Genomic DNA, 25,896 nt, shown 5'->3' on the forward strand with positions numbered 1-25,896 from the left:
TCAACTGACAAGGACTTTGGCCTCAAAATGAAGTGACCGCACGTCGGCTCTGCCTGGGGTGCAACGTTTCATTTAGGCTGCACATTAGCGTCCATTTATCACTCAAATTCTCCCGTCGTTAGTATTTGTTCATATACGGCAACATCGATACTCCGCTTAAGAGCTCCTTCTGTTTACAGCAGTCAAGACATAACCTTAGACCCTTTTACCTCGGCAGAAACTTCTTAATGACGCTGTTGTCTCTGCAGCCATTTATGGTTTTAGCAAACTCCTGTAAAAACCTATAAGCATCCAGCTCTTTGCATGCCAGGCAACCTAGGATTTTATTTCACTAAAGAGTAAAAGTGTAAACCACGGTTAGATATCAGATTCTAGAAACACACCGTATAATGTGTAGTTCTACAGGTAGCTGGAGGGACATGAAAAAATGCTGGTATCTAAAAAACAGAAGGATCTGGTGTTCCTGCTGGTTGCATTTTGAAAAAAAAATTTGCAAAAGGCTTTAAAGAATTTTGGTGGCTTGGCTTACTTACAAGTGTGTAGGATTCGAGCCTACATTCTCCTGCTTGTCAGTAATAAAGGTATCTCAATATCTTGACAACAGGCAATTCCATCATTAGGGACGTTATATTCAAAGACTACTAACCAATTTCAAACTAGAGGTACTTTGTGCTCCGAGAGCACGAACCTTAGTCGTCGATATCCGACGAAGGTGTATGAACAAAAAAATGTCAGTAAAATTGTGAAAATCTTTTTATATTGTTTTTTAGTACGTTTCAAAAATGATAAATTTGAAATAACTCGACAACCAAATAAGTCAGGAATATGAAATTTGAGAATTAGAGAAAGAAAAATACACTTAACAGGACTGCAAAGATTTAAGGTGTAAAACAGCATTTTGAACTTTTTCATAAAATGACCCTTACTGACCTTTAGGTGACCACTGGCTAAATTCTGTGTACACCCTTTATGAGGCATGGTCCAAAGATGTAAACTGACCATTAAGTTTCACATTAATTCGGTCAAAACTGTGGGAGAAGAAGCATTTGTAGATTTTCATTAAATGACCACTAGTGACCATCAGATGACCATTGGCCAGATTTTATGAACGTGGCTAGGAAGGGCACGTGTCCAGGTTTCATTTGACCAAGTTTGTTTGAAATCACCTGAATAGTTTATGAGTTATTGCCATTTCAAAAATTTGATAAATTTGATCATGTGACCGCATTTGGTCACCTGATAATTGGAAAGAAGAAAGAAACAACTGAAATACAGTACGGTAAATACCTTAGTCGTTGGACGACTAAGGTAACAACAAAATAAAACACTTGCAAAACTGAAAGGCCTTATAAACGTACAACACGACATGGTTTAGTGTAAGATGAATTAATTCATGAGATATTTAAGCACTGTAAAAGAATTTAATGAAACAACTTCTGGTATGCTGTGGTAGTATCTTCACTCCATACATACACCAATGACATTTTACAAAATGCTGAAGTTGATATTATGGAAACATGTTTTTGCTGTTACGGACGTTACATCATAACGTTACGGATGTTACAATGTACGCGCTGAAACCAGTTTCACATACGCGATAAAAAACACACTGACTCACAGTATTCTAATTTTATAAAATATGAACCTTTCCCTCTGCCTCAAAGACAAAAACTCACAATAACACTAGCATTGTGCATGTGAAAACAAGATGCCAAAATGACTACTTAAAATCCATAGTTAATTAGCCAAATACAATGGGGGGGGGGGGGGGTGGTTAGGACAAAAATATACATTATGATTATAAATACCATATATCCATCTCACTGGCACACCACTCAATCAAAAATGTTGTCGCCTTTAATTTGATACCACATTTGAGGTCGTGATGCTTGTAGTTGTAAAGTTTTCTTACATTTTCCACTTTCGGCCGTGTCCACTTTTGCATGGAATTGCCCTTTACGAGTACGACACTCACCAGGGATGAAGGATCATGCTTTTATCATGAAAGTGGTTCCAAAGTTTCCAAAAGGACAGATTTTACTTTGACAATCCAATCACTACTCCTCGTTAAGGACAAATTTATTCTAGTTTACAAACATCACAGTGAAAACAAAAAAAAGGCGGGGTATAAACTTAAAACAGAACATGGAAAAGAAGTGATGGAAAGCATTCCCTATATCGCAACCCAATCAACAAGACATAAATCATTTTATCTGAAGCAGGCACTTAGATGGATTAGTAACATCAATCAGGAAGATGGGATGTGTTCTCATCCATGAGCAATTCCAGATTCAGCAAGGCTGCATGGTTTCATTTCTCTAATGTATCCATTTGGAGATTATTTTTATCAATCAGCGTAAAATGAAAGTAGTTGGGTTGTGCGTGGGTGGGCATACATGTGTAACAGGTGGCAATGGAAATAATTCTATTTGGAAATGAAAACCATTTTTATTATAGTAATTGATCTAAATGACCAATTCTGATTTTGATATAAGAACAGGTGATGATGATGCATAAGAATAGAAGGCACTTATATTTCCGAGTTGAGCAATCAATGTTTGTTGTGTGTAATGAAATCAACTTCCACGTCATGACTGGTGTACATGTTTTTCTATAATTAGAAAAACAATGACTAACCCCCTAACAATGACAAACCCCCTAGGCCCTTTTGAGTAGGAACCATCCTCAATCCTACAAAATCCTCCAAATGCCGCCAAATACAGATTGGATTTAGCCTTGATCCTCCAAAATCATCCGTTATTTCTAGAATTTGTTTAGTGAAGGGTGACCATTGCCTCAATCCTTCAAAATCCTGTAACAGGTAATCACTGTTTATGGGTTGAGGCAGTTCCGATGACATTCAGAAGCAGTCCGGATGATATCAAGCATAATGCATGGCAGTGTACAGCCTACGAACTCATCACAATGACCAACACTTGTTTTGTCATTCAGCCTCAATCCTCCAAAATCTTCCAAAACTGCCTGCAGGACTTTGGAGGATTGAGGGTTAGGGTAAAAAGAAGAAGAGAAGACGTACAGTTTATTTTAATCAAGAAATCAACAGTAACTGAAAAATCTGAAGTTTCTGAGTAAGGATTGCCTCCCCCCCCCCAAAAAAAAAATCAGGCATAAGTAGTTTAAAGGGAAAATTTGCAAACATCAACAAATAAAACTACCAAATTATTTTGAAATATAGCTTGCTGGACTGTTGGTGAATGACACTTTAAAGCATCCTGTAAAATCATGGCACCTGGTATATACTGTCATTTTCAAGAAAAGTGGTATTTTTGTATCAATTTCCAATGCTTATCGGCCGACCAGCGTTGGAAAAAACTGTTTTTTTCCCCCAAATACTGGCCCCAGTTGACCATATTTAGTTAGTCCGGTTTTGTTTGCAATCGATTACACACCTATGAACGGGTACAAGCCAGCTAGACTGGTTCCCTGACGTCTGGAAATTGCTCCGTTTCATCTTAAATGGAGTCAGGGAATCGTAAAAACGTAAAAAAGAACAGTGTAACAATATTTGCTATATATTTCCAACCCCCCAAATCCATCCATTTCTGAAAATTACAGCATAAGCAAATGATGTATATTCCCTTTAACTTTCTACAATTAGAAAATAATGAAAGAAGGAAGACATACATGTACTGTAGCTTGTGTGACATCTTACAGAAATCAACAGAAACAGCAAGGAAAAAAAATGCAATATTCTGAGCAAGAACCGCCTCCTGTCTGTGTTGACACACTCGATCGGCCTGCCAATGCCCTCCCAATCAAATTCAACAAGATGTCCAAACAAGTGCAATAATTGCATGACTGAATGATGTGCCTCCCTAGACAGTACAAATTGCTTGTTGAGCTGTAAGACAGTCTGCACTTAGTTTGCATACAGTGCCTGCGCGGTATACGCTGTCTGCAAATGCTAGCGTACTATGGGGACGCGTGTAGAAAATGTCAGGAATCAGGGGAACAAATCTAGCCCGCAGGAACAAAAAAACAAGGCCGATGCAACAATTTTGTTGCATGCCTCAACGCCAAAAATTTTTTTTTTTGCATTTATGATGTATTCTTTTCAGAGATACATGCATGTACGTACCGTATTCGTGAATAAAATTTACATGTGTTTTTAACATGTTCAACTCCTTATCAAAACAAATTAAAACAACTATATAACAAAGAAATGGTTAAGACAGAGTTAAAACAAAAATTAGAAAGTACTCAGAGAGCACAACCTCCACCAAGGCCATATATATGAACAATTCCCCGCCATATTATCAGTACACCCAAAAGAAATACTGGCATAAATGGTGAAGAATCCTTAAAAAAAATCCTGGATCCAGACCCAGATCCGGATCACTTTCAAAATCTGATTGATTTGTACAATGTACTTGTACCAAGGACCATCCCTAAAAGTTTTTTCATGCAAATCTGTCAATAACTTTTTGAGTAATCTTGTTAATGGACAAACCAACTGACTAACCAACAAACAAAATTGCAAAGGTTGGTTTCAATTTTGAAAATATAATTGTCTGAAAAAAGTTGTAACGTTGCTTTAACATTACGTGCTGTGCATCTTTAATCCATTTGATCATTCATAAGCAATTACGTTGAGATCATTCATGACTTGGTACAACTGTACCTGTCAATAGATAGAAGGTCTACAGAGAGAAAGACATTATGCCTTATTCTGTGAAAAAAATATTAACAAGTTTGAAATATGCAGCTCTATACATCAGTAAGATTTTAAGGCAAGGTTTGAAAGTGCACAGCTGGGATTTGTTTTAATCTCATTCTAGATCTTACACAGCATCATGGCTCACTGCTTCTGCATTTTCAGAAAAACTGATACTGCAATAATCCCTGACAATCTTTTGACCTTGACCGTATGACGCAGGTGGCAAAGGGAAAAAAGACAAGAGGAGGTCAAGCATGTGTCAGTCACTGTGTTGTCATGGTAACCGATGAACATCATCAGCTCTGATGTCATAAACACCTGGGATTTGTGATGTACGGGTGTATCCCTCCCCCTTCCAAACATGCATGCTCTGGTTGACACACCAACGTCAATCAGATTAACGCTTTTTTCCCCCTAACTTTTGTGGATATAAAGTCACGGACATAATAATATAATATAAAGTCCTGAATAATGAGGTACAGTATGAGGAAACTGCCGTCCATTCCACACACACACACAAATCAATACATTTGCATATGGGACGTCTAAGCAATGGCTATTTCATTTCACAGGAAAATGAAATTGATCAAGATTTGTTACAAAATTTATAATTGATGTACCTCCCCCCCCCAGTACATGTGTACAGGTACATACATATGTACAGTGTATGAAATTTTACACAGCATGTGCACAAAAACCAGAAAAGTAAAGTATTTTACAAGAAAGGAACAAACCATTACATATTTTTCCAACGGAGGTGTGAAACACGCTGCGGGCTTGAGCTGCTTATAAAATGTTGGTTGGTTGGTTGGTGGACACTTTACTCGGCCATATATCGTATTCATACAACTCAAGCATTAAAGTTTTGCATACGAAGACTGGTTTGCAAACACTGTTTATGCATGCGTCTAATTTGCATTTTTTTTTGCATATTAGATCACGCCCCATTCCTTCTCGTTTTCTGTACTCTCGAGGTACCGGTATGGTACGACCCGGCCCGGGTGCGCGCATGGACGGTGCTGTCTTCACACATTACCTTGCCGCCGTGGGTTGTACCACTTGGTACTTGTTTCCCAGCAAGTGTACAAACAGCAGTCCAATTACGTTTTATGAGGGACCATTAATAATGTATCGATACTCAGAATTGTATCCTTACATACTAAATGATCATTAATACATTAATATTTAAATTCCACACATAAGACAGAGATCCGCTGTTAGTCATGGATAACTGAACAATGCACATGGCATGTACTGTACATCAGTGGCATAGCCAGGATTTTTTTCGGGGGGGGGGGGGGGGGGGGGGGAGGTGGACCAGCATTTTAGGGGGGGGGGCATCAAGGGCTGACCAACAACAAAACGTTCCCCAAATTTTCAAAGCACCGACTGACAAGCCAGGTGGTGAGAAGCAAATTTAAACAAAAGGGGGGGGGGAGGGGGGGGGAGGGGGGGGGGGGGAAGGGGGGGGGGGCTGGACCTCTTTTAATGTTTCAGGGCACTTTTTTTATGGCACATTATTCCAATTTCATATATCGGTTGGGGTTAAGGAAATAAGAATCAATTGAAATACTCACTGACTAGATTCTGAAATTTCCTTAAAGGGAATATACATTGTACATCATTTGCTTTTGCTGTAATTTTCAGAAATGGATGGAATTGGGGGGTTGGAAATATATAGCAAATATAGTTACACTGACTTTTGGGTTCGAAAATGCTATAAAAACCAAGAAAAACAATCATTTTTCTGTAGTCTGGTTCCCTGACTCCATATAAGAAGAAACAGAGCAGTTTACATACATTGGGGAATTGTAAGGTCAGGGAACCAGTCTAGCTGGCTTGTACCCGTTCATAGGTGTGTAATCGATTGCAAACAAGTGCGATGGTCAATTGGGGCCAGTATTTGAAAAAAAAAGCCAGTTTTTTCCAACGCTGGTCGGCCGACCAGCGTTGGAAATTGATACAAAAATACCACTTTTCTTAAAAATGACAGTATACCAGGTACCATGATTTTACAGGATGCTTTACACTGTCATTCAGTAACAGTCCAGCAAGGTATTTCAAAATGATTTGGTAATTTTATTTTTTAATGTTTGCAAATGTTGTATTTTCCCTTTAACCCTACAGCTATAAATCTGAATAATGTGCCAAGAAAAGACAGCTACATGTACATTCCTCGTCTGGTTTGAAAAAAGACACTTCCTGGACCAGGGGCAAATTTCCGTTTTCTTTGTGTGATGGGGGGGGGGGGGGCGGGGAGGGGGCACCTGCGAGGGGGGGGGGGCACTTGGAATTTGTAGGCAGGTACGTGTACATGTATACAAAAAGTGATCAATTTCCGAATCCACCTACGATAAAGAACACCTGTCATAACAGCCTTTAATTAATGACAACATAGACGTGTTCTTTATGACAACAAAAAATTGCACCACACAATAAGATCCCCATCCTCATTGTTTGGTTTTCAAATCGATGATGAATTTCTTAATACTATTCATTCTTTTAATATTCCCCTCCTTACAATTTCTTCAAAAAAGTGCAGCATACACGTATGCGTACGGAGATATAGTTATCACTGAGAAAGAATTTCTAAAAACTATTGATTCTTCCTTTGCTGTACTGTGGAGAATCAATTTACAAGAAAAAAAACCATGCTTGTACATGTGTATCTTGAATTTTTTAGGTTCGCAATAGACTCACACTAAAGATATGATCTGCTGATTTTCCCACAGCGGTGTGAAGCATGCCGTGGGCTTGAGTTGCTTATGTTGGCTGGTTGGTTGGTTGGTTGGTTGGTGGACACTTTACTCGGCCATATATTGTATTCATACAACTCAAGTAAGCTCTTTGCAAGTATTACCTGTTATAAGATGGAATTGTTTTGCGCCTTTCGCCGACGTATTACCTGATTACAGCTTTGCATTCGAAGACCAGTTTTGCAAACACTGTTGCATAATGCGTATGCGTCTAATTTGCATACTTTTTGCATATTAGATCACGCCCCATTCCGTTTCATTTCTGTACTCTCAAGACCTGTACGGTATGGCCCGGGTGGCGGGTGCACGGATGGTGCCGTATAGCCGTCTTCACACGTTACCCAGTCTCGCTGCTTCCCGGCCACCGTGGGTTGGACCACTTGGTACTTGTTATCGTACATGTATTGCTGTGCAGCAAGGTTATATTCAAGTACATTGATTTTCTGGCAAAGCTGTCAAGACTTTAAAAAATGTGAAGTACACCTGCTGCGACCTGCAATCACAATGCATGTCCAATGTATACTTACAACCTAATCATTTAACACAATTAAACAGAAATTAAACAGAGAAGAACAATTTTTTAATGGGCTCAGCATGTTCATAAATTTTGTTATTGAATCAAATGCTGAAATACGTAAGGCAAAAACAAAAATAAACACAAATTTGGGACCGGTATTTCAGTTTCCCTCAACCAAAACATATTTTTTACCATATTTATTGCTGAATTTATGTAAAATTCCAGTTAAATTAACTCAGTTAATAAAACCCTCCCTCTCTGGCTGGCAATTTCAACAAGGCCAGCCCAGCAGTCAAAATAAATCAAGTAACTGTTTTTAACAGTTGAGTGCTCCCTGCCTTCGTAAAGCAGGATTGGCTGGCTGTGATTGTTATGAATCCTGATATAGCTGTGTTTTGACTGTAGGAGATTGATAAGCTGGCTGTGCATACCAGTCACCTGCTTCTGTCTGTTGATAGAATCTGACTGTCACAGTGCCTATTGAAATATGATCTGACTGTTAGTGACTAGCCTGTGTAGAAGGCATGGCAGGGGAACGGGATTGAACTTTTGACTGTCTGTGACTGACCAAACAGAAGGAGGGTTTGAAAGTCACGTAAGATCATTTGCAATTAACCAGAAGTGCCTACCGATTTAATGACAGAAACCTTGCTCAAAGTGAAAACTGTGGATTTATTCTGCCTGGAATGGTTTCGTTGTGAAGAATCTAGTTAGGAGACCCAACAAAATTGCGGGTAAATTTTCTCTCTTTTCTCAAAATGTACAGTATCCACTGAGCTGAAACTTCAACAGGTTAGTTGTTATGCGCCCTACTTACGATTTTAAGCAATTTTGTTGCTTCAAACGAAAAAAAAATATGCAAAAAAAAGAGAGAAATGATCCTATATACCTTTTAAGTTTAAATGGCTTAAAATCTAGACAACCAGTATTTTAATAAAATGCAAACAATTGTGTTTCCACCAAGTGCCGAAATAATGTGTACAATTGTCGGTGAAATACGGTAGATCTTGTTTAAATATACAGTGACAAAAGTAACCAATAATCACCGCAAACGCATTTATTTGCCCTTGGATTTAACAGCTGGACATGAAACCACAGTTCTCAAACTCGCAGTCAGTAAATATTAAATAATAAACCAAATTTAGGGAAATTTATGTTTGATGTTATTTCCACATTTGAAAGGTGATTACATGTATATGGAATCTAAAATGAAAATGAAACAGTGTTCAAATATGGAATATAGACCTACTTAATATTTATCTGCCAATTTATGTCTACATTTATTTACTCATTTTGAGATTTGCAAATTAATGGTGAAAAAAAAGAACATGAATCCAGGAAGAGGATTTTAAAGGAATGCATTCAGCAGAATACTACTGTCAATTTGTCACCATCCATGCCATCTAAATTATGTTGGGAAATAATGTTGCAACCTGACGCCACCTTCGCGATTGTGTACAAAGTCTATGGAAAGTCAAGAAAATTTTCTAAGTATTTCCTAACAAAATTGGAAATATATCTCCATCTCGTATCTCCGTACTAGATTCATGTCTTATCATCATTTTTGCAATGATTGACCTCCATTTTGAGATGGATATAATAGAAGAAAAAAGTGGCGTCAGGTTCCAACATTTTTTCATAATGTTGGAACACAATATTTACAGCAACATTTTACTTGAAATCCCCATGTAGTGTAGAAAAGTGTACAACCATTCCTCGCTTCTCCCCCCCCCCCGCCCACCCTTTTTTTCACAACCATCATCAACCACACTACTCCTAGAAGGCTCCACGTAGTGGAGCCTCATAGTTCTAGGAGTACTACAACCACACAGGCATGACAGGGCCCATAATTCATAATAAAAGCGGGTTGCGTCAACTATATTTCTGAAATAGTGGCTAATAATAACGTTACTAGGAAGATCCTAATTCATTCATCAGTTCATCAGGACATCAATTCCAACAAAATCATAATCGGTGAAGCACCAAAATAAATTCATACTTACCAGCGCATTACCCTGACGAGACAATCGCGTTTTTCTTGCCGAATCGACCACCGCGCCACTCGCCTTTTTTCGTGAACTTGTTTACGATTTAGCGCCCTCTCTTGTTACGGTAAGAAGTAATTTTGCATGTAGGGGTAGGCGTGGTAAAAGTCAGGGGAAAAAGAGGGGATATATATAGATGGGTTTCTGTCATTTATTATACAAAAGACAACTAACAACTTGTGCTACAGCTATTTTAAACAAACTGTGAATCTGCTGGACACAAGCAATTTTAATCATTCAATAAAAATAATTAAATAGGGGGCTAAAATCCGGCCCTGCCGTGCTGTCAAATGACTGTCAGCGACTTTAAATAAAGTTGTTCAATGAAAAAGAAATTAAAAATTCTATTCTATGGGAGTATGAAGAAAAAAGTTTTGACCTTAAACAAATTGAAAGGTTGCCCAGTCAACACTATGACAACCAAATATTAGATAAAATTATTTGAAAATTGACATTTATCCATCTTTGACAACAAGATATCCATCTTTAAAAAGGAATTTTTAAAACTCACTTTTAATCAGTGGTTCCCTCAAAAGTCGGAATTCATAACATGCGCAAAATGCAGGATACCATTCAAAGTTCAGCAAACGATATTAAAATGCACTTACGTAGCGGACCGTTGCGTGCACACATTAGATATTTTTTATACCCGCACATGCAGTAGTAATCCAAAGTGTTTACAGAAGAAAATAAATTCCAAAATGGCTGTCACGGACGGGCCAGCGGTGAAAGAAGAAGAAATAAATGCCTTGACTAGGGAGGCTGAATCCCTGAAAATCAAACTTGAAGAGGAAAGAAGAAAGCTCAATGATGTAGACTGTGAGTATCTTGTGAATGGCCGTTACTTTGGCATGCATTTAGTTGTGTTTTGAACGTGTTTGATAAAAATGATGGCGATGTTATTTTGTGGGAGTGGGCGGGGCTGCTATGGTCTATTTGCAGGGGGGAGAGAGAGGTTGCTGAATTAGCTCCAAGAATAAAGCATTGAAAGTAGAATGCAGTGTCTTTGTGCCACTTTTTTCGCCATATTTAACCTTGATGATTGCCAGACATTGAATGTAAATAATGAAATGTAGTTTTGAAAAAATGTGATTTTTATTTAAACTGAAAAATTGTGAAAAAAAACCTTCCAACTAAAATGGACAGTTTTGGGAAAGAATTCCGTATACAGACGTCACTTATCTGCCGCCAAACACATACATTTTCACCTCACCTTGTGATTTCATTGAAGATGAATCCAGGAGTCTCTGCAAAACTGAAAACATCTCGGGAAAAATGTGTTTTTGGAGCTCATTTTCAGTGCACACATCGTTCGGGCAGCAGACATAATTTACCAATGCCATTTTACTTAACATTATTTGAGTTTTTCAGTAAATTATGTAACAGCATGGAGTGTGTTTTTATTCCTCCATGGTAACAGTATTCACTGGTATGTTCTAAAAATTATTTGCTAACAGTAATAGTTTCGAAAAAGATTTGTTCATAAATTCAAGTTTTCTTACCCTTACTGTTTCCATTATTGTTTAGTGATGGTTGTAGCCGAGAAGCTGGACACATTACCACAACTCAACTTGAAACCAAGAAGGATTCTCAAAGGACATCAGGGCAAAGTTCTGTGCTTAGATTGGGCTCGAGATCATCGACATATGGTGACATCATCACAAGATGGCAAGATTATTGTATGGGATGCATTCACCACAAACAAGGTACGTAAATAAAACAAACCTGTTCTTGCAAAGTCTCAAGTTGTAAGATATTCCGCCATGATCGATAAGTTAGTTTAAATGAATGTTAACAATTTGATACATCATAATTTGAAAATATTTACGTGTACAATATTAAATAGGTTTTCAAAATATAATATTCTTATTTATATCAGGCTTCCAGTGGTAAAATAAATCAGTGTATTGTATGCTTTCGTAAAAGTGCTTGGGTGACAGCAATATTATGTCAGTAAAAGTACCCAAATGAGGACAATATTATTTTTGATATTGTTCTCATCCGGGCATTTTAACAAATTGCGCTGGTTCCCGCACAATCAAGAGCAACGAAACTCATTGTCAACCAGTCAACAGTCAAGCGAAGAACATGCGACAAAATTTGAGAAATAAAGACTGTGTCCTGAAAATTGATTTCTTGCAGGTCAAGTCAGCCTGATATAAATAATGATAACAATATTGGATGGCCTTTTTTTCAGGGAATACATGTACATGAATATACAGCCTGTCTCAAAAACAATGGTACAATCAGAACAAAAATTGGTTAAATATGAAATTTCAAAATAAGTCATTCTTACTTGGCATAATATTAAAGAACAAAGACTGGGCTTTCCGATTTCGATTTTGTGCCACTTTTATGCATGGGCAGAGTTGTTTCGAGTACTGTGCCATGCTGTCTTGAAGCTCACAAAAGATTGCAACTTGGCAAAAAAAACAAACTCGATTTTTGTGTTCCGCAGTAAACTGGAGTTATCTCTGGATTGACAAAAGCAAATGAGATGAAACAAAAAGTGTTGGACAGCCTGGTCTTTTTTCTTTAATGTGATGCTCAAAATGACTTACTTATGTTGAGATTTAATATTGAAAAAAAAATTGTTTTCGATTGTACCATTTTTTTGGAGACAGGCTGTATATAATTGCACTGCCTATAACAATGTTGCACTCCTCTTCAACTCGTGCAATACTGTTGTAGCTTGTGCAACATATTTTTGTATCCCCCTCAAATATCCCCCTCAAAGCCATCCAATATTATATAATTGCAAATATGCACTGTAACTGTTCAAAAATATTGATGTACATCAGGCTTAATGGGTGGGTTCCAGTTGTGGAGTAACAACTTTCAAATGAATGGCTATAAAGAAGAATGTCTTACATATGAATTATATTGTTGTGTTTCTATAGGAACATGGTATCACTATGCCAACGACCTGGGTCATGGCTTGTTCATATGCTCCGTCCGGCACCATAGTGGCTTGTGGGTAAGTGAAATGTAACCACCCTCAACCCATCAGAATCCAACTGCATGTTTTGTTTGATTCTGTTGGAGTGAGGACTGCATTTGTAAACTGATTATGCTTTACATGGGGTTAGGCATACCACCATAATCAGTGCAACAGTTTGGGTGTTGAGTTTACCATATGGGCAATTCCACGGTTACTCACGTTACATTTTTGATGTACTTTTGAGTTTCCTTGGGCTGTAATTACCTTACTGAAAAGGTTTAATTACTGTTATCCCCATGGTAGATCAAGTAGACCTAGACCTACCTAAGCACCAAAGATGACATCCAGAAAAATGTGTTATGTATGATAAACAAGATGCACAAAATCGGTTACTCACGTTACGAAAATGTAACGTGAGTAACCGTGGAATTGCCCATATGGGTGTTGGAATTTGCAGGAGTGACGAAGGTTCCTAGTAAATCACTCAAGGGGTTGAGGGTTAAAGCTTGCACAAAAGTCATGCACGATAGTCTTCCTATATTAATATCATTTCCCATTTATATTGTCCTATAATTTTTTTTCTCCATTTTCAGCATTCTGTGCAGTAGACACACCTTTGGGATCTGCAATGCATCTTTTCCTATTTTTTTTCTTGGGAATCAAATATGCCTGAAAAGTGATAGTAGACAGATCTTGTACATGTTGTATGCAGAGTGTGATATAACACAAAAATTAGTCAGAACAGAAAATGACATGGCACAACAAATTTGCGTGGACAAATATGGTAAATGGTTGATAAATGTCTGCGTATGAATACAGATTGTAGAAGTTGATGTCACTCAAGAAAGGTCAGCATACCAGGTGTTATTTTTGTTTTTGTTTGAGGAATGAAGTCATTGTCTGTCAGTTTGATATTAATTGATTTCATTGGTTATTTCATACAGGGGTCTTGATAATAAGTGCTCAGTGTACCAGCTAAGCCAAGAGGAAGATTTGTCAACTAAGAAGAGAGCAGTTGCCATGCATACCAGCTACGTGTCCTGCTGCACATTCATGAACTCTGACCAACAGGTAAGGGGGAGGGGCCAACAGGTAAGGGGAGGGGCTAACAGGGAGGGGAGGGGCCAACAGTGAGTGGGAGGGGCCAACAGTGAGTGGGATGGGCCATCTCAAGGGGGTTGTGGTAAACATAAAGGAGAAAGGCCAATAGTGGGAGGGGGGGGGACAATAGGAAAGGGACGGTACTTGCAAAGAGGGGCGGGACCAGCAGAATGTAAGAGTGGTCATCATAATTGGGAGGAGCCAATTGAAAGGGGAGGGTAAACATAAAGTGGGGACTGATTGAAGTGTCAACACAATGGGCCAATAAAAAGGGACCAATAAAAAGGGGAGGAGCAAAGGCCAAGTGTAGGTCGTACTGACTGACGGTCACTGGGAGAACGATTTAATGAATTTATGCAGTAACTTATAAAAGTTAACAAAGAAATTGATTGGAGCGGGGTTTGAACCTGAGAACTCCGGATTGCCGTTCCAAAATTTCCAATGGCAGATATTTACAATTCACAAGGAAGTGATCATAATGGTGATCATGTGAACAATGTGAACAATGTGATCACAATGTGAACAATGTGATCACAATGTGAACCAGCGACACAGGAACTGCATGCACTGGAATGCTAAGTTCAAGAACAACACACGGTCCACCTCCACAGACTTCACAGACTTTGTGTGTGTACAGCACAAATGGGGGATTAGCGTGTTTGGATGTCGCCCGGAGGCAAGTCGAGGGCAATTATGAGGTCTTAAACCATCAGCCGTGACTATGTACATGTATAAAAACAGCCAGTGCGTGTTATTTCCTCTGACGCGAACTGGTTAAAACTACTGAAAATGTACTTGGCAAAACATTCTACTGACTGGTTTTTTTGGCCATTAATTTGGTTGTCTTTTCCTGTTGATTAGATCTTGACGGGTAGTGGTGACAGCACCTGTGCTCTCTGGGACGTTGAGAGTGGTCAGTTATTGCAGAGTTTTCATGGTCATAACGCTGACGTCATGGGCTTGGATCTGTCCCCCTCAGAAGCATGCAATACCTTCGTATCAGGGGTAAGAAAAATCCACTCGTTTGTATTTATTTTCACTAATTAATGCTATCATGAATAATTGTAATGGAATGCAGTCAACTTTTTAAATTGTATTGGTATTAACCAGCAGACTCTGCCAAAACCCAATGTTGATGTTGTAATGTTTTAATGGATCCAGGACCGCATGCAAGCAACTTTACTGTTACTTTACTCAGGACATGATATCCAAAATTCCCACAGATAATGCCTAAATTTGATTAAGGGAATAAATATGAGCTTGGCTGGTTTTGTACCAGGGGCCTGGACACTGATACTGAAGGTTTTAAACACTCTTGTCTAATACTCGCCAAGCAAATATTTATTCCTATTCTTAAATACCTTTCAGTCAAAAATTCAAAGCAAGTCAAAAATAATAAATTTTCAACGAGTTTGTTCAACAGTTTCCCCCTTTTTTTTGGAAACACCCGTCTAGTTATGTTTATGGTATGTGCCTCTCACGAGTAGTAATAAAAATATCCTTATATGGAGATAGGCACGCATGTGGAGCGTATTGCGCGATGTGGCACAGAACGCAGCGGTGCCGGTGTAGTGTGAATTTAGGACTCTATGAAATACAGACTTATTGGTAGTATTGCGCATGCCTAATTGAAGATTGGAACATTCAACCAATAAAAGGGTAAAAGGGACCAGATTTCATAGGAGTCCAAATCTCATGTGACATCAGGAAAGTGTTTAAAACCAGCCAGTCAGTGTTTTAACAACCATTTAAAACCACCCACATGATGGGCTCTCGACCAATAGGAATGGCTAAACTGTCTCAGGTATTTATGAATACTGTATAGTGTTGGATTATGGTTGTTTAAAGAGGTTGTGGAATGCTTGAAGACATTTCCGTCATTTTTCGGGTATATGTAGCCTGAGGTGTGATGAAATAAAAACGACTATTGTTTTTGCCATAAAATGAGTACAAAAGGTACTTTTGAGAGCTGTTTTTCAAGTCCTGTCATGCCTGTTTCGACCCGAACGTGCAATTTGTGTAAAAGTCGTCGTTGCGGGCAGCAAACAAAACACAGTAAATCGTGACGTAATAAACAGGACTCCCGATGCAGAGTAGCATAAACGAGTCCTGTTTATTACGTCACGATTTACTGTGTTTTGTTTGCTGCCCGCAACGACGACTTTTACACAAATTGCACGTTCGGGTCGAAACAGGACCTGAAAAATAGCTCTCAAAAGTACCCTTCGTACTCATTTCATGACAGAAACAATAGTCGTTTTTATTTCATCACACCTTAGGCTACATATACCAAAAAAATGACGGAAATGTCTTCGAGCATTCCACAACCTCTTTAAAGAAAATGTATCAGGTATATTTTTATTTCCATGCAGGGATGTGACAAGCAGGCTCTAGTGTGGGATATGCGTTCAGGACAATGCGTTCAATCATTTGATGGCCACGAATCAGACATCAATGCAGTCCGCTTCTTCCCAAGTGGAGATGCCTTCGCTTCAGCATCGGATGATGCAGGGGTGAGTATGGACGCTTCCTACTCGACAATCAAACAGTGTGCATTGACCAGTCAGACCAAGCACTTTTGGTAAACCATGATAGCTCAGTCAAACTCAGTATGAGTGTGAGAAATGTATGCAAGACACAGGCGGGTTGAACAAATGACCAAATCCAAATTCATGTACCGGTACGTGTATGCTACTGATCAGTGGTTGATGAGAAAGTTATTGATGGTTTTAGAAGTGCTAACATGTTGGAGAAATCGTGAACACTGTTTTTTGCAGTTCGGTACATGTGCTCAAAGCTAAGAGTAACTTCGTTCATGGTCCCTAAAAGTAAATTTGTAACCGGAAGCATTTTTAAAAGGGAAAGTTAACACCCACTGTTTAAAACATGAATACATATTTTGAGTCAGAAATCTTGAATGGTAACAAATTTTGATGATTTGTTTTCTTTCTTTTTTTGCAAACAGTGTCGTTTGTACGACCTGAGAGCTGATCGTGAGATCAACTGCTATGCCAAGGAATGCATCATCTTTGGAGCCACTTCTCTGGATTTCTCTCTCAGTGGTAAGAGTTTTTTCCACAAGCACTCATATTTTGATCTTCATTGTGACAGGCAGTCAGTAAAATTATTTTCTTGTTATCTTCATTTTTGAATGTTTTCATTGCATGCAAACTAGACTATTTGGATGAGGCCAAATTTGGTGATGTTCATGTTTACAAGGAGAATTAGCCTGTTTACTTTTGTTTATTGATCAGTCCTTTTTGACGGTTTAATTTAGTTTGTCCCTCTGATTCTACTCTCTTAAAGTTGCTCTCCTTGTTGTATTTTCTAGTCTAACCCTGAAAAATAGATTTTGTTTTTCTACTTTAGATTTTGTTTTTCTACTTTCTAATTTCTACTTTTCTAGCCCTGCAACAGGGCAAGTCCAAGAAAAGGTCCCCTTTTTGTCCCAAACGTAATGCCATGTTTTTCTTTAATTACATAATCATCGCAAAGACTAATAACATAAGTCTTCTGGATGTTCTCCTTGCAGATTCCCAACAGAAGAATAGAAATCACATAAATCCATGAATATCTTAGAGGGATAAACTTTCGTTACATATAGGACATAGCGTGCACCAATTCTTGGACTTGCCCAAAAAATGCATTCACATTTTAAATGGGACATCGAACAAAAAATCTTCCAACGTTTAGTTAAGGAATCATTACTATACAAAGGTCAAATTATTTGTATTATTTGCTTCCCAACAATAATTCAGGCGTATATTTTTTTGCATCATAGGCACAAAAGTAACTCAAAATAAAAACATCTTTTCAGAGGGTTGACAATTTGGAAAATTAGGAAAAGTAGTTTTTATATATAAATAAAACATACAAATTGAAAATTCATTAGGAGAAAAAACAAATTGAATATGTTGAAGAGGACAAATGGAGCAACTTTAACCTTCCCAAGAATATGACATCGTGATCCAACTGTATGACCTCTAACCTCTGACCTATCATTCTCATTCGCAGGCCGTCTGCTCTTTGTGGGCTACAACGATTACTCGGTCAACATCTGGGACACGCTGAAGGGCATCCGTCTGACCATGTTGTATGGGCACGAGAATCGCATCAGTTGCCTGCGCACCTCACCGGACGGCACAGCGCTGTGTACTGGCAGCTGGGACTACACACTGCGCATCTGGGCTTGAGAGAGTAGGACTGTCCAAAACATCGACAAGGCTGGTTGTGGTGTTGGAAGTTGAGGCTGTTACAAGTCCATCACAAGTCCAGTCACAAGTAAATCCAGTTGCAAGTAATGGAGGATGAATTGTAACAAAGGAATGCCTTTGGCATTTGTTCATTTGAATAGATTGTGACTTGACTTGGGTCTGGAAGACTTGTGATTGACTTGTGATTGACTTGTGATGGACTTGTGATCCTCTGGCAAAGACTTGTGACGGACATGACTACAGCAAAAGCTGGCTCATACAATAGAACTTATTCACGAGGAAGCCATTTTGGATCGTGTTCCGTGAACCTATTATATAAATTGTAAACTGTTGAATGGGATGGTGCCAGACTATTTTATGATTGGAGTGCGTTCCAAGCCTCACTTTTTTTGTTTAAATTTGGCTTAAAACATTAGGGTATGTTTAATCCCAAATTTGAAATTATTCGTCAGAGCAAACTGGTATGAATTTGTAATGAACTTTTATTTCATTGCTTTAATTTCTTCTGCTAAGTTCCAAAAATGAAGAGTTAACCTCACTTTCAATTTAAAATGGCCGACTCGTGAATAAAGTGTATTGATCTCTATATACCGTCCAGTCAGTATGTAGAGATTAGTGGTTCATACGTTACACTTAAGTGAACGTCAATTTTACGCCACTAATAGTTGTTCCCCTTGTATTCAAATATATTTGCTTCAGTTTAACATTCGCCTCTGAATTGGTCTTAGAGATTTTTTTAAAAGGTACAGCAAAATTAACTCTGTGAATCCAGCTGTTTGAATTGACCATACATTTTGGTGGCTGTATTCAGATCACAACTCAGACTTGTTTACTCTTTCCGGAAGAAAGCATTGCTGTCGCAACTTCAGATTTCCATATTTTCTATTATATCTTTTGTTAAAATCCAGGGTTTTGAACAAGTATTCATAAACACCTGACTTGACATATTGGTTGAGAGCCCGTCACGTGGGTGATTTTAAACTGCCGTAAAACACTGCTGCATTCTGCGCCACACTGTGCAGTACCAATTTCCATATAAGGAGATTTTTTAGCTCTAAGCATGTGAGGCACATACCATAGCCATGGCCAGAGGGGTGTTTCACAAAACATGAAGTAAAATTGTTGAACACAATCGTTGGAAAGTTGTGAATTTTTACTTATTTTTACTTTTTGACTGAAAGGTATATGAATTGGGGCCATTATCCACATGCAGGCCCCGAGCCGATTTTAAATTTGTGCATTTTGTTCGTTTGAAGCAACAAAAGTGCTCAGAATCTAAAGAAAGGTGCTGAACAACTAACCTGATGAAGTTTCAGCTCAGCTTCAGCTGTATATTTCGAGAAAAACAACATTCTAGGATCTCAATTTCAAACTAAAAGTTACTGAATCATGTTTTGAGTTGGGCCTCAATTCAGCGTCTGAGACATGTTCTCACTGAGCCGATTGCAGCTACGCGATGTCGCGCACTGATCCGACGAATAATAGCAACCGCGCGCACATGTGCGTTGTGCCAACACTTGCACGCTGCGCCGAGTAAAAAAACCCAAACTACTAACGGAAATTTCCAACGGTGCGTCTTAGACGCACTGTTGGAAAGACCTTCTTTCGTTGATTTCTTCTAAATGACTGCTTGCCAGAAAGAATAATTTCACAGGGAGTTTAGTCCCCTTACTACCTGCCAACCAAGTGTTTTTCAACAATAATTACGTCAGTTACTTTTTGGATAGCTGCAAATGACGGACTGTAGCTTTAAAACCTGCCAAGCTAAAATTAGACACAAGTACAAAGATATGCATAGAACTTTAAAAAACTTCAGTGAAATATGTAAATACATCCTAAACATGTAAGTTATATAATGCAACAAGTGTCTAAATGTTAAAAAATGAATAAATTAATGAAAATCCACAGTTTAATTGCGAGCTTAAAATTGAAATATTTGTTGCTAAATCCACACCCTGCCTACCTAGGGAACTGTTAGCAGAAAATGATTGCAGCCGATTTATTAATGCTGGAAAATTGTAGTGCAATTTTAAAAAAATGATTAACTAATTTGACTTTAAATTCAAAATTAATTAAAGGTGCCAACAGATTCGAACTGCCATCGAAGTGGACTAAAAAAATATTAAAAGCAAAGAAATAGGTATGTTTTGCAGAAAAAAAATCTAAAGAATTTCAGTTTAATGTAAATACAATGCCATTGGCCAAGTGAAGCATTGGTGATTATTAACTTGTACCTAGGATTTGGCCACAAATTCTGGTCTTAATCAGCAGAATGACTTGGATGAGAAATTATCTTGTAGATATGTGAAAAGATGACAACCAGTTCTTTTTCATGACAACTTTAAATTTAGCAAGAGGATGTACATGGAGACATCCTTTCACAATGATACAAGCAGTATTCTGTTAAAATTGCTATCGCTAATAAATAATGCTTATTAAACTAGCTATGTGTTAGTTTGATATATTGTACTTTGTACTTGGTCTGCAAATAAACATGCCATTTAAAGATGCTATTGGCATAAACCACATTGGACGAAATTAACACCAAATATAAACGGACCAACTCAGTAAAGTAAGGACGATTATGGTTTGATTTGTCGAGATATATTGATGGGTGCATAGATGAAGTTCAACATATTTGTTGTTTTCAATTTAAAAAAGTTTGTTTTTAGCTGTTGCCCGAGGTATAATAATAATTCCTCATTTCGTTCACGTTGAACAGTTCATCTTGATTCAAGCCAGCAGCATGTTTGTGTTGTATTGAATGTATGTATATATGTAGAAAGCACTCCACTCCTGATAGCTGTACACGAACAAGATAATATATGTGATATTACACAAGCTAATTAAGCAATATTGCTGCAGATTGCACACTTCAAAACAATCTTCAAATGTAAAAGGTGATTTCAGCAAGATGTAGTTATTTTTTTAGTAGACGTCTCACAAAATAATGTAAATGTTTGTTCATCTAACAGATTTGTAAATGTAGTTCTATAACTGGTGTTAAAATTCACAGGCACTGTAGATAACCTAAATAATTGAAGGAAATATTTTGTTGTTTCTAAGGATGGGTTTGAGTATATATTTCAGTAAATGATAGATTTCTAAAACGTAAGTTGGTTTGAATCCTGTGAAAAAAACGTTGTTAATAACCTGTACAGTATTGTTTTAATGTACAAACACATGTAGTTCTCTGCAGTTTCATGTCTCGAACATGAAACCAAAAATTGTGTGTTTATGGTGTACACAAGGAAAAATATAACAAAAGTGCTGCCTTTGAGAAAACTCCAGCCAGGATCTAAACGTTCCTCTGACTTTTTATCTTGAAAAGAATTACCTAAAGAGGATAGTAGGTTCATGATTGGCAGACAGGCCTCAATTAAATTATACGTGCAAATCAAGGAACAGAAGCTGTAAAAAGTAAAGAAAATCAGAAAGTAATAAAAAAAAGAAGCCATTAAATGGCCAAGTGGAATTCCTTGGTGTACACTGCACACAAACCTCAGTGTTGATAAATACGTTTGAAGTGGAACTTAGCCAGTAAGTGTGTATGACATGTGTTTTATAGCTCCATGGTATGACCAGCTTGGTGAATGTGTAAATGGGTGGTCTTGGGTTCGATTCCAGCTTTTTGCTTTTAGAGTTATTCCATGGATGCTACTCAAAGATTCGATTTCTCTGTGGGCGTGAATTCAATATTAGGTTTTGCGCACCACCGACGTATTTTTATAAACACTGGTATATAAAATACGTCAGTGAGGGGCAAGACCCGATATGGAATTTACATCACCCGACGCAACATTTGAATAGTTTGTAGGTTTGGTTCTACCCCCACACCTCAAAAAAAAAAGGAAAGGATATTCCTTTGTTTTTGAAATTTTAATCCCAAAGTTACGTAAAGACTTGGACGAGAAAAAAAGGGGAAAAAATTAGAATGAACTCTGAAAAAGATTCATGCAGCTCTACATGCTGAAATAGTGTGACGTGACCTCCACCCCAGGTCACGCTTACTTCCTCGACAACGGTTCACTCGCAGTCCATATCGACAAACTTCACACACGTTTAACATGGAGACTGCAATTTCACATCCTACGTGTGTTTCTGGCAGTGGCTGCAATATGCGCCGCAGCACTTTGTAAACCCTTATAAAGGTGCTGCATAATGGTTTCACATTTCTAATAATCTTCATTTACCTGTCTTCAAAAATAGACATAATAACCAGCACCTTATGTACCTAATTGTTGGTAGATACATGCGCTATATAAGACTCTGGTATCATTTTTATTATTATTTCCTTTTATCGAACATTTTCACAAATTTGTACCTGAAAATGGCTGACTGCCTTTCAGCAGATTGTCATCACACCAGTTACAAACGCAGTTTGTGGTTTTTTTAACTACAAAGAGGAGAATCAAGCCAATTATGAAACGGATACACAGCCAAAGTGAAAACATGTTTGTTCTTTGGCCGTTGCAGTGCGCTAACCAATAACCATGGTTGCACCGAGTTGACCTAAGAGAGACGTCACGACTATTTTAGCGAACTGTTCATTATAATGTTTATCAGTAGCATTTATCAGTGGAATTCCTTGTATAGTTTTCTGTAGACCACCGAGTGAGTATGTATTACATTCACATGTTAAATAGCTTCATATCAGGAAAGCTATGTATTCATAAGTATTTGAAGTCCAGCAGCATTATTCAGTGTTTAGAACTAGTACATTGTATCTGATTCTCATCCAAAATTTCAGTTAATTGGAAAAAAAAATGATACATTTGACCAAAACTGTCTTGATTATAAGAGAAAAATGCTGTAGTCCTTTGAGATCCCTACCAAAGTTTCCTGCAGATGATATTTTCCATATTTAATCTTATTTTCACAACCTAAGATAATCAACTACGGCAGATCAGTACGAGTTGAGTTTGCCAAGATGCAGTAATGACTGATTTTGTTCCAAGCCGCAGCCGTTACCAAATCGCACGGTTGGCTATGCATGGCTTCAGTTTTTTCCATTGCTGTGACCATATGAAGCCATAGACAAACATGTCAAAAGTTGAACTTGGCTCACGTGTGTAATACTGTGCTCTCAGTCACAGTTCAAGTCATGTAACAGTGTTAATTAACCACTCACTCGCACACAATAATCATTTTTAAAGTAATGTGATTAAGAACAGTAGCCCATTTGAACACGTATTTAAGCAAGCATGTTGAGTCAGTGTGCGCATGTTTACACTGGTAACCAAGCATGGATACCAAGTGTCATTACTGATAGGTACATGTACCGAATTTTAAAGGGAATATACATCATTTGCTTTTGCTGTAATTTTCAGAAATGGATGGAATTGGGGGGTTGGAAATATATAGCAAATATAGTTACACTGACTTTTTTGAGGTTTTGGGTTCGAAAATGCTATAAAAACCAAGATAAACAATCATTTTCCTGTAGTCTGGTTCCATGACTCCATATAAGAAGAAACAGAGCAGTTTACATACATTGGGGAATTGTAAGGTCAGGGGACCAGTCAAGCTGGCTTGGTCCCGTTCATAGGTGTGTTATCGATTGCAAACAAGTGCGATGGTCAATTGGGGCCAGTATTTGAAAAAAAAGCCAGTTTTTTCCAACGCTGGTCGGCCGACCAGCGTTGGAAATTGATACAAAAATACCACTTTTCTTGACAATGACAGTATACCAGGTGCCATGATTTTACAGGATGCTTTACACTGTCATTCACTAACAGTCCAGCAAGGTATTTCAAAATGATTTGGTAGTTTTATTTTTTGATGTTTGCAAATGTTGTATTTTCCCTTTAAGGCACAGATCTTGTGATATACTTGTTGAATTAGCAATGGAATGCACAGTGAGGTTACAGTTGGTGTGCACGTTGGTAAATAGACCCCGATTCTATAGAAGCGACGTTGTGGAATGCATGGTGAATAGAAGAGTTTTTAAAATTGTGCAAATTGTTTCAAGTGCAATAGATGTTAAATTAGAATCAGTATTTGATAATTTAATACTCAATTCATATTTTATTGCTAAACAAGAGAAGAAATGTTAAACACGATAGAAGAATAAAAAATGGTGACATTGGAAAGATGCGGTATCTTTGTCGCAGTTTATTGCAGACTTGACATGTATCATAAAATAAATTTTAAAAATGGTAGTAAAGAACCTTCAAATTACAAAATGTTTGAATAAAAATTAAATCTTTGTACTAAGTGGGAGGAACTTTTGGGGACTTTTAATTTTTTTTTTACATTTTGCACTTTATAACGAATCCTGCTGTTGATGATTGATGAAAAAAATCGTCAACAATTCCTTATAATTTCCATCTCTTTCTCCAGTTGGTCCAACTCTTGCCTTCAAAACATTTGTTACCATATCAATGACTTGATTTTAAGCTATAAAAAAACTTCAAATGAATACATACAATGGACTGGATTGGGTTTAAAAAATATGAAAAACAAAATATACATGTACAGGTTGTCGCGCAAAAAAAAAAAATCAGTCGAATCGGGCATGTTTTCAGAAAAGTGGGGGTAGTATTCAAAATCATGTCCAATGTATTACCGAGTAGAGTTATTGGTCTTCCAAATGCTTTTTAGTTGTTTTCATTAGGATGATTCGTTCAAAAGATACAGCAATCACAGCACGGGACTTGAAAAACCACTTGAGCCACTTTTTTTTTTATCAAGGTTACAGATTGAAGCCAGTAGAATAAGTCTCACGTTACTCTTGAAAAAAGGAAATAAATCCTTTGTGTGTTTCTCTAACTGCGCTTTCTCACTTTCAAGGAAAGTGGCCCAAGACGATTTTCAACCCTTGAATTCGATGAAGCATAGTGTTTGTTGCAATGCATCGATTTGAATGAAATAAAGTTTGTATGGTAGATTGGTTATCTGACTTTTAAGAGGTAATTTGGAAATATTCCAAGAAGCCATATGCAATATACCGTTCTTAATTGGTTTTCGACTGTTATTTTTTTGGGTGGGACAACCTGTATATCCCTGCATGTTTCAGTCTGCAAGTCAATTTCAGCTTTGACAAACTTCAACAGATTACCTAAAATGGATGCGGTCACTAATGACAACAAACAAAACCACCGATGAAGATTAAACTTCTCTTCTACTTTGCTTCTTGCTTCTATGACTCCTCTCATAATGACCTCTAGTACAGACTGGATGCAAAAGCAGCTAAGACTAGAAAGCACTCAGAGAGCGCACACCTCCGCCAAGGCTAAACAATTTCCCGCCATTACACACGGCACCAATGCTCAAATTTGGCTTCTTAAACAAATCCTTAAACTTAAAACATTTTGTAGTTTACATGTATTTGCCTGTGTTGGTCTACCTTTTCACTCCCCCATTGTATAAAATGGTCTAGTCCATTGACCTGTGTGGTTAAGATTAGGTGGGTGATAAGGCATACAGGGTCACCGGGTGAAAGTTTATATGATGGGTGAAAAATCCTTTCAAAAAATCCTGCATCCAAACGCAGATCCAAATCACTTCCAAAATCTAATTGATTTTCACTTGTACCAAGGACCACCCCTAAAAAAAGTTTCATGAAAATCCGTCCATAACTTTTTGAGTATTTCGTTCAGAGACAAACCAACGCCAATGGTAACATAACTTCTTTGACGGAGG

At 37.8% G+C, this 25,896-nt stretch overlaps 1 protein-coding gene across 1 annotated transcript; it reads left to right on the forward strand.

Annotated features, from left to right (window-relative positions):
* The first annotated feature begins 10,681 nt into the window (after positions 1–10,681).
* Positions 10,682–18,540, forward strand: LOC119742040 (guanine nucleotide-binding protein subunit beta-5-like). Its single transcript, XM_038218056.1, has 8 exons — positions 10,682–10,815; positions 11,524–11,702; positions 12,897–12,973; positions 13,882–14,008; positions 14,900–15,043; positions 16,411–16,551; positions 17,004–17,100; positions 18,053–18,540. Exons 1-8 carry the CDS (start codon positions 10,698–10,700, stop codon positions 18,229–18,231), a joined length of 1,062 nt encoding a protein of 353 aa, XP_038073984.1. The 5' UTR covers positions 10,682–10,697; the 3' UTR covers positions 18,232–18,540.
* Positions 18,541–25,896: the final 7,356 nt, after the last annotated feature.

This window comes from Patiria miniata, unplaced genomic scaffold (genome assembly GCF_015706575.1).
Source record: "Patiria miniata isolate m_02_andy unplaced genomic scaffold, ASM1570657v1 HiC_scaffold_5, whole genome shotgun sequence".
Classification (NCBI taxonomy): domain Eukaryota; kingdom Metazoa; phylum Echinodermata; class Asteroidea; order Valvatida; family Asterinidae; genus Patiria; species Patiria miniata.